The sequence below is a fragment of the Salarias fasciatus genome, chromosome 1 (assembly GCF_902148845.1).
Source record: "Salarias fasciatus chromosome 1, fSalaFa1.1, whole genome shotgun sequence".
NCBI classification, from domain to species: Eukaryota; Metazoa; Chordata; class Actinopteri; order Blenniiformes; family Blenniidae; genus Salarias; species Salarias fasciatus.
In genome coordinates, this window is record NC_043745.1 from 14,384,789 (window position 1) to 14,394,780 (window position 9,992).

At 42.7% G+C, this 9,992-nt stretch overlaps 1 protein-coding gene across 1 annotated transcript in view; it reads left to right on the plus strand.

The window, feature by feature from the left end:
- The window catches only part of igdcc4 (immunoglobulin superfamily, DCC subclass, member 4), a 47,420-nt gene extending 40,571 nt beyond the window's left edge, over window positions 1-6,849 (plus strand). Inside the window, exons 14-20 of the mRNA XM_030096291.1 lie at window positions 253-380; window positions 1,835-2,005; window positions 2,139-2,273; window positions 5,027-5,129; window positions 5,238-5,469; window positions 5,592-5,720; window positions 6,124-6,849. Of these exons, the coding sequence (XP_029952151.1) occupies window positions 253-380; window positions 1,835-2,005; window positions 2,139-2,273; window positions 5,027-5,129; window positions 5,238-5,469; window positions 5,592-5,720; window positions 6,124-6,687 (1,462 nt within the window). The 3' untranslated portion in view covers window positions 6,688-6,849. The remainder of the gene's footprint in view (window positions 1-252; window positions 381-1,834; window positions 2,006-2,138; window positions 2,274-5,026; window positions 5,130-5,237; window positions 5,470-5,591; window positions 5,721-6,123) is intronic.
- The last annotated feature ends 3,143 nt before the right edge of the window (window positions 6,850-9,992 follow it).

The following is a 9,992-nucleotide window of genomic DNA, read 5'->3' on the forward strand; positions in this document are numbered from 1 at the left end:
GGAGAAGAGGAGGAAGGGTGCCATGGGGATAGTTGGTGTAGTGGAGAAGGCTTTGTGTAGCCAGAAGATGTTCCCCAGTGGCGACCGCTACGATTGGTCTTGCAATTAAAGAGAATTGTCAATATCCTTCATATTAAAAGGACCAACCACTACCCAGCAATAATGTCACTGCATTGATCTTACATCCATCATGTAAGGAAATAAAACAAGCATCGATCATGTGTGGCTCTTGACATTTTTTGCATGCTGCAGTTCTGCACAGGAGGTTCTGCTGGGATCTCTGAGGCCGTTCACCCGCTACGAGCTGGCGGTGCAGTCCAACGGGGTGGACGTGGTGGGACCCTTCAGCGGCACCGTGGAGGAGTCCACTCTGCCTGACCGTGAGTCTCACCGCGCCTGAAGATTTCCCCGCTTGCCTTTACGCGCTTCCTCTCAGAGTAGCAGAAATTCTGCAGCATACGAGTAGTAGGTGTGAGCTCTTTTGACTCAAGAATTGACGCCAAGGATGCGCTTCGAGTCTCTCCGTCCCTCTGTTGAAGCTGCTGACTGACTGATCACACCTTCGTTTCACACCCTTTGCATCTCCCTTCAGCTTGAATCTTGAGCAAAAAAGCGTATTTACTGTTGACAGTTAGCAGGTGTGGATGTGTAGTGTCCTCTAAAGATAAATAAGAATACAGGAGATCGAATTGGTCTGTAAGTAAGAGCTTAACTTTCCTTCTCAATTCATTCAGGAAACAAATCCTGTTAAGTGTTTCAACCTCTTCCAGATTATTATTACCGGACAAAAATATTCGTGTTGCTGGTATATACTGGCCCTTCTCATCACTGTTCATCAAGTTTTAAGTTTCTGTCTTCTGATAAAACAAGATACTACCAACATGCAACACTTACAATCCTGTGAAGTGAGGACATTTAGTGCAGCAGCAGTGACATTTTCTCCAGCTGAAAGTCTATGACAGGCCCACTTCATCTGCAAATTTATCTTAAATCCAGTGATCACAGCCACCTGCAGTCTGAAGACTCCCTTATAAATGCACTCAACCTCAGTGTTTGACCTTTTCACTCTCAGTACTCATCATTTATTTTATTATAACTGTAAAAGAAAAGCAGATTTTCTTGAGTGATCTTCAAATTTGTCACTTGCATCCCTCATGATCTCTCTGAAGAAAACATTGACCTTGACCAGCCCGTTCATATCGTGAGATGGTTAATGTCATTACCCTCAGTCAACAGACTGATTATGTTACTTTTTTTTAAATCTCCTTCTTATGTGAGTGAGATAGAGTGTTTTATCTCTTCTTCCTGAAAACCTCCAGATGCTGCAGCATGTGCACATGAAGGTGTGTGTGTGTGTGAGTGTGTTCGTGCACACCTCTGAATGTGTGCTCACTCATCATGTGCGGATCTCTGCTGGCTGGACAGCCTCCAGTGAACGTGGGAATTTTTTGCTGTTGGCAACAATGGCTGATAACTGGCTGCAATAAAAGACTCAGGCGTGGGCAGCGCCGCTCCCGTTGGCCAGCAGCTCTGTCCTGTCACTCGGCCGAGGGCGGTGGGTGTTGAGTGGGCTGCTTTTAATGATATTATTACTACCAGTCACCCCGCTCACACTCCACGCTGCACTGCACTACCATGTATCATCACCTGAGCCCTGGCCCATTCCCCCCATTGCCCCGCTCGCCCCTGTTACCCAGGTGGCAGGGGCACGAGGACACAGATGGTTGTCACACATGTCAAACCCCCCCCCCCACAAAGACAATATACATTCCCCAGCTGCGAGGCCTCATTTCGGGGCTCTAATTACTGACCCTGTCCTCGTTTCCCCTCTCAGGGCCCTCCACACCTCCAGAGGAGCTGCAGCTGAGTGCGCTGGACTCCTCCTCGGTGCTGGTGAGCTGGCGCCCTCCGCTGGAGCCCAACGGCATCATCATCAGCTACAAGATCTTGTACAGCGGCAACCTCAGTGAGCCCGAGCACTCGTGGAAAAACCTCTCTCAGGATGGTGAGTCACTGACAGGATGTCCAAGCATGAAAAAGGAATAGATGTCTCACATCTTTTCTAAAAATAGGAATAACATACTTGTCAGAGTAGACATTGTTTCTCCAGCGTTTTTCTGCCTTGCTGTTGCTCACAGGGAGCATCACCAGTGTGGAGGTCCAGGGTTTGTCCAGCGACACTCACTACTTTTTTAAGCTCGGAGCAGCGACCGAGGTGGGGCCCGGGCCGTATTCAGCTATAAAGGACGTCCACACCTTCCTCCAGAAATATGGTATGTTCCAAGTACGGATGATTTAAGTAAATTAGTTATGAAGTCAGTGAACTGACAGTGAAACATAGTATTACTGATGATTATTTACTTTTAGCAGATGGACTTTAGCTCCTGCTTGACTGTGCAGTTTGTATTTGATAAACTTGTGTACTGAAGGAACTATATTGCATGATTTCCACTGAATTCAAGGTTAAAACCGTTATGATTTACTTAAGAATGAAAACATTTTCCTGTTAATCTTACAAATGCCTTCAAGGAGACAGATAAGTGAAGTGAACCAACAATTGCGCTTTTGTTCCCGTGGCGTTTGTGTGCCAGGAAAAAACCTCTTTGGAAATTGACAAACTATTGTTCTGGTGCTGCGCTGCTGTAGCTTTGATCATCACATTGTTTTCTGCTGCATCTCTGTTGGCTGTTAGCAGCTGCTTGTTTCAGTGGTCCCACATTTCTGACACTGTCAGAAAATGACCTCTGGCTGTTTGTGGTCACAAAAGCGTGACAGCAGCCATTACATTAAACCACAGACTTTAAGCACTGATCAAATATATCGCCGCTATGGCCTGTGATTAGTCTGAAGACAGTGTGAAGATTGTTGATGGAATTAGAAAGCGCAGAGCGTGAGTACGAACAAGCCCGCAGGCGAAGTTTGTACTGAACAGTACAAAGTTCTGAAACGGTTGACTAAAAAAGAAATGAGACTTCAGTTGACACTGAGACATCTGTGAAGCTGATTTCCGTGAAAGTAGAACTGCACACAGAAAAATCTTTTTTATTTTGTTTTGGTCTGTTTATCAGCGAGAAACTTTCATCCATCATCTTGTCGTGGGTCACGACATTCTTGCTATAACGCAAAAGTGCTCAGCACTTCACCACTATGCAGACCAAGAAAACTGAGAAAAAAAATCTATATTAAAATGATCAATTGACGCATATCATCTCCGTCTGTGTCCTTTTCCTCAGTTTTTAATGCAAAATGCTTTTTACTTGCTTGTGTAATCACAACTCCCTTAATTGACATGTGTGTGAGATCCCCACCAGCAGGAACAACGCAGCTCTGCAGACCATTATTATTTCTATTCTACTATTCTGCATGTTGACGATAAAAATAAAGTGCGGATTTCAAAGAGGTGGTCATATCTGTGACCCCCAGGAGAAATCTTTGAATTACTGCTCTGTGTACATTACACATTATTCTGTTAAAAGTATTTTCTTTACTCTGGTGTCAGTTTATGCTTAAGGTTATAAACTCATTACGCGGCTTTTTAACCTATCAGTCAGCACTTCGGCTTTACCTGTAATTACTAAATGCACATTTTGTCTTCAAACACCGAGCCATTAGGTCCCTGCTATTCAGCTTCTGACATGTTACTCAGCTCTCCGAAGAGAGATTTTAAGTGCGTGCTATCAATTATTTATAGTACTCACACCACAAAGTAGTTCATCCACTGGAAAAAGATGAGATAAGATCAAAAATGAAGATTTTTCAAAGGAAAATATAAAATATTTGCAGAGAATTTTACAGAGAAAGTGTCTGATTATGTTGGACGTGTATAGTTAAATATTTTTTTGCAACTAGTAAGAAAAAGAAGCTGTGGAATATAGTTTGAAAAACCCCCCAAAACTGATTAAAAAAAGACAGAGGAGCAGGTTTGTTTTCTTCTAGTGGGCTGTCAGTGTCGCATAGTGAAGAAAGAGAGCAACCTGTGAATGGCGCCGAGGTGACTGGTGGCTGACTGATGGCTCGTGCCATCAGTTTGTTCTCCACTCCTAATCCGGGCTGCCAAAAACACCCAGCATAAATTAATATCTATGAAGCTCTGCTCTCAGGAGGACGATGTTTCGTTTTGTGGCTTTGCAACATGCAGTGCAATAATAAAATTATATGTCCTCAGACATGAGACCTGAGACTTGGTATTTCAAATCAGACATATTCATATATTTATTTGTATTTTCAGGATCTAGAAAAGATAAAGATAATACACTATTTCCTATGGCTTTTCGGAGGTGGCAAGTAAAAAAGTATTTACATGACCAAAATACATTTTTCATCTATTTTTGATTATTTCTTCCTCTGACAGCCTTTCACACTCATACATTTGAACAAATATGTGAACTATCTTACCTTACAATCTTGAAACTGTCTTGTTTTGTATTTCAACCCTCATGGTGGCAATTTAAAGTGGAAACAGCTGAACAGTAATCAGCTGAAGGTGAAGAAGTTGATAAATTGAATTTGTTTCAACAATAAAAACAAAACAAAACAAAACATGGCAATGCATTTTAAGTACAAACGGTGATTAATTGGGTTTTTATTTAGGAAATTATTCATTTCCTGACTTTAAACTATGGTGTCGTTACACCCACGATCCATGCTAACAAACATAACTTCATAAGAAAAATAGTTCAACATGCATCAAAAAAACATTGTGCATCAACACATTTTTGCCTTTTTCAGTATATTTAAGAACATGGACATTTGTTTTTGTTTTATTTGTGTTTACCTATCTCAAGGCATTTAATCGAGACTTTATCGAGAAGTTTATGTACTTTGAATTAAGTCCTGTCTTTCTAATACAAACGAGGCTCATGGGCAACTCAAGCGTATCCCAGCGAACAGTGAATGAAACTCTGGTGATATATCACATTTCAAAACCAGTTTGGCATTATTTGGAATTGGCAACAGTGTCTCGTCTGTATCGTCTGCCGTGTTTATTTGTTCTCATTATTTTCTGTCTTGTCTTGTTTTCCACCAGAGCTGGACATCCACGCAGTGACAGGTATCATAGTCGGTGTGTGTCTGGGACTGATATGCATCCTCCTCTGCATGTGTTTCAGCTTTCGTAACAGCAAATCCAGGTAACCCCACACCTCATCAGCACATTCATCTCCTTCACCTGAAGGAGCTTCTTGTCTATAAACAAAAGGAAAACACACTGTCGCTCCTCTCGTTGTTGCTTCCAATAGGGAGATATCAGGAGGCCTGGACTCCACAGTTGTGACTCCTCAGTACAGGAGAGGAGGCTGCCCCGTTCCCTCAGACATGCCGGAGTGCAGCGACAGCCACGAGCTGGAAACGCTGATGCCCCCGGGCAGCCAGGAGCCCTGTCAGCTGCCAGCAGACGTCCCAGAGGAACAGAGTCTGATGGCAAGTGCTAATCCAGGAGAAGGGGAAGATGCCCCTGCACCTGAACCCAAGGTCAAAATCTGCAAAGAGAGAAACACATTTCCAGATGGGCCTTGGATATTTTTTTTTCCCCATGTTGATAGGTTGATAACAGTTCCCGTAATGATGCCTCTCTTGTCTTGTTCTTTTTGCAGGCTGCTTGGAACGGCTCTGTAAGTCACAACTGGGCCAACAGAATCACCAGATACAGAGACACCATAACAGAAGACTCCCCAGCTCTCATTAATGGAGCCCTCAACATGTTAATTACTGATAACAACATGGTAAACGAAGGAATCAAATACACTGTCTAATATTATCTGTTTAGTGAATAATCAGTCTCAACCAAAGGGCTTTGGCATCACATTGTCAAATTACATTTTTAATTGACAGTTTGCTAAACTGCTGGAGCTAAAGTTGAATGTCAAAGCGAAACATCAGCTTATTTTCCTGTTGATGATTTATATGAAATGTTGCTTTGAGGGACTAAGCTATAGTTGGTCCTAGGTTATTTTTGAAATCAGCTAATATGCCACAGCTAATTATCTTCTCAATGGATTCATAAATCCTGTTGCAGACACTGAAATAGTTAGTTGGACTCGCTAAAATTTGGGAAAATAGCAAAACCAAACTTTTCCGCACTTGTTTTCAGAATGTTAAAGCTGTCACGACATTGTTCTGTTGCAGAGCTCAGAAGATCGTCTGTGCGCGTCGCTGTGCAGTAACCAGGTTGAGGCAGAAGTCATTGTCCATTCTGAACTGTCAGACCCTGAGCGGGAGAAAGAGGAGGAAGAGGAGGAGGAGGAGGAGGAGGAGGAGGAGGAGGAGGGCAGTGACAGCGAGAGTAACACCACCAGAGGACCTTCATTATCAGAGGACAGAGATTCCCCTATGAGCGAGCCAAGCCTGCCAAGAGAGGAGGAACCTCTAGAAAAACTATCCCTGGCTCAGAGCCCCTGCAGTCTCCCCTCCATAAAGTTGGTGGCTAATTACAACGGGGACACAGAAGGCCCGGGACACCAGCCGACCGCAGACACAGAGGCGCAGCAGTACAATGGGCTGACCAATGGCTTCCACTCGCCGAAGAACGTGAGGTCGGTGCTCAGGCCGGAGCATTTGGAAAACGGGGACTCCAGACTCTGCCCCGCGGCTTCAGGGAAGGCCATCTCTGCCGGGCTGGCCCCCGCCCCCTTCGTCAGCTCCGGCTTTGTCCACTCTACCTCAGCAGCACACAGCTATCTGTGTCCATAGCCTCAGCATGTGGGGATTCACCCTTCCATAGAGACATCAGACTGCGTTTCTTTTCTTGAAGAATCCTGAAGGATTATTTTATGCATCTCATTTTTGGATTTCTTTCACTTCTTTGCGAAGTTTTATACTTTAAACCCATTTGTTTAATACGTGTGTGTGTGTGTATACACAGTATACATATACAGTATATTTTTAGTGGTAGAATACTGTTCCTGGGTCTGCAAATTTCAAGCATTGCAAATCGTTTTTTTTTTTTTTTTTTTTTTTCCTTTGGGTATCTTTCCTGTCTGTATAGGAGAGAGAGAAAAAAAAAAGATTTAACTTATCCAAGCATATGGACGTGGACTGGAGTAGGCTGTTTCCACTGTGTCGCACACGACTCCGTTCCCTGAATAAGTGAGCGCTTGGACGGTTATCATCGACGATGGGAGGATCAAGAGCAAAAGGGGGGGGTGGGGGTCTCCCTGGGCTCCGTTGTGCGGATGCTACTTCACCGTGGCACCTGAGGAATCAGCCTTAAATAGTATCTGCACACTCAAGAGAGTGCAGAACACCTGTGTCTCTCTTCAGCCTCCTGCTGTCTCAGGGTCACACACACACACACACACACACACACACACACACACACACACACACACACTAATTCCTTCATATCTCACACAAATCCAGACAGTCGAGCAGAAACAAATTCACACACATATCCTGACTGGAGTGTGGGGGTCTCAGGTGCCTAATTATTCTAGGTGCATTTATAACCTCTGTATATTTCTAAAGATTGTTATATTCAGTACAAGTACAAAACATGTCAACATGAAGGATTAAAAACAGTCAAAATGTAAAAAAAAAAAAAGAAAAAAAAAAGTATGGTGTATACAGATTTGGTACATGAAGTGAAGTATTCTTTTCCAAAATGCCACATATCCAGGTGGTGTAATTTTTTTTTTTTTTTTGTGAACCAGGGACACTCAGTTGGAGAGTAAACAGTCTTATGTTTTGTTGAAAAGATGGGGGATATCTCATTTGGAAACCAGATTATTTACATGTTAATTTTGGTTTGATTATGTTGGTGGGGGAACAGACGGAGATGTTGCAGGAATCCATCTTGTCAATCCCTCTTCTGTTCAGCTCCCAGTTAGGGATGCACCAGCGGTCACACCCAGGCCAAGATCATGTGCAATTTGGTAGAGTTGATCTTTTAATTTAGTGAACTCATACCTTTATCTTAAGTGTTTTCCAGGATTTTAATTTGAGATCAATTCGACTTGGTTCTTCTTAACCTTTTCTGATCCCACCTTCATTAAAAAAAAAAAAAAAAAAAAATTCCCAGGATCTCGTCAGAAAACCTGACAGGAAACCTCACACAGATTGAGCTCAAACAATGCCGTATGCAGGACAGCAAGTGTCCTGGATTTATAATTTGTTGTGTAAAGCAGAGTGAGTCGGTCATTGGTTTAAGCTGTTGAAGAAGAAAACATGGTGCATCCCTACTCCGTATCAACAACACTACCTCATTTCTTTTCAGGACGGTTTCCAGTGTAGTTTTATTAGTTTTACCTAACTAGCGTGTTTTTAAGATCTCTTTCTTAACTGGTCAGATTTTACAGCCTTTTAGTAGTGACAGAAATAATCGTCCGACACTGACTGTATGTTCTTACATTATATCAAACAGGAAGTTGTGTATTTTATAGAGCATTGCAGCTTCCTTTGAAATCGATAGAGTTTGTCCTCAGCATATTATTATTCTTCCCTACGACATACTCAAAACATCCCCAACTGGCAGTTTTGATGTGAAGCACCTGCGTTTATCGTCTGGAAATCCTGCTCCAGCAGCGCAGAAAGTAGCTGGATCTGCAGTTTGGTTCTTTGCTTTTCGACAGACACACACTGTAGCATACTGCAAAATGTACGAGAGAGAAAAGGAATCCGGCCTGAGATGATTTCATGTTGTCTTGACAGTTTTGACCTTTGAGGGGTCAGAGAGCTGGAAAGCGTAGCGGTAGCTCACCCTTGCCTTTTATTTAATTACTCAGTGAGAGTGTTTCCGAAAGGCAGAGGGAAGAGGAGGAAAGGAAAAAATAAAATGGAGTCACATGTACTGTATTAAAAAAGTATGTGGAATCACTATTTTATTTGCTAAAAAGTCTTAACAGTCAGTTTACATTCTTGCTCATCTGGAAATCTTATTTTTTATGAATTCATCGGTTTCAGTTTGGTGATATCTGCTGTGCATGGGATTAAATGAAAGTAAACAGCAGTCAGGTGTGACTGACAGAGTGAGATTATCTTCCCAGCTCGCTGACCAGCTACTACCAACACTCTCCAGGATGCATCCTTGGCAGAATTAAGAGTCTTACGGCATTCAGGAAACAAAACACTCACATGAGATAGTGAAGTACTGTGCAGGTCATCTTGTGTTGTTGAGGCTTATTCATTCATGGAAAACTTTGGAAAGTTCAAAATTTGTTAATTCACTTCTTGTAATGTTTTCACATTACAGGAATACTTGGCCAACCAACCTGTTCTCTCATACAGGTTCCAGGTTTACATCCGAGCACAGATGAAATGATGGCTGTGAGATTGACATTACCGTATTTGCAGATTTCACTTCTGCACATGTGGATATTCGGCTCTTACACAAGGCTAATGAAGTCCACTGTAACTACAATTCATTGCAGAGTGCATCTTTAGGAAATCCTATTTCTGTTTGAGATGCTCTTGTATTATTGCCAAACAGGCATCTTCCCCTCTGTTGCAGTCAGTTTTCAGTCTAACAATATATAGATAGATTTTTCTCTCTTGGTCATCATAACTGAACGAAGAGTTCCCACAGCTTGTTCTTGAAACTTTATCTGCACAGAACCCCTTTTTTCGCAAGTGTTGAGTGACTGGTCGGAAATTTGAATTTGGCGAGGTTTATGCAGAAAAGCAGAACCAGATCAGTGCTTGAGTCTCTAGTAAAGTATGAAATATCCTGGCCAGAGCAAACGTTGGTCTTGTTCTGTCACACAGAGCAAACAAACTCATTTCTCTGTTATTGCAGTTTGTATCTACCTTAAGCATGCCGACACGAAGCCTGAAGTCTCCTGGATTTTTTTTTAAATGCAGACACTGAGGCAATACTTTAAAGCAGCAACCAAGAATTGAATGCAACCAAGGATGCATCCTTGATAATGAACTGCCGGCGTCACGCAGCTCCCGTCATGTCAAACACATCCGGTGGGTGAGGACATGCACTTCGTGGCAGAACTGCGATTTAACCTACAAGAGCTTTTGTACCTCTAGGTGCTTCACATCAAAACTACTAT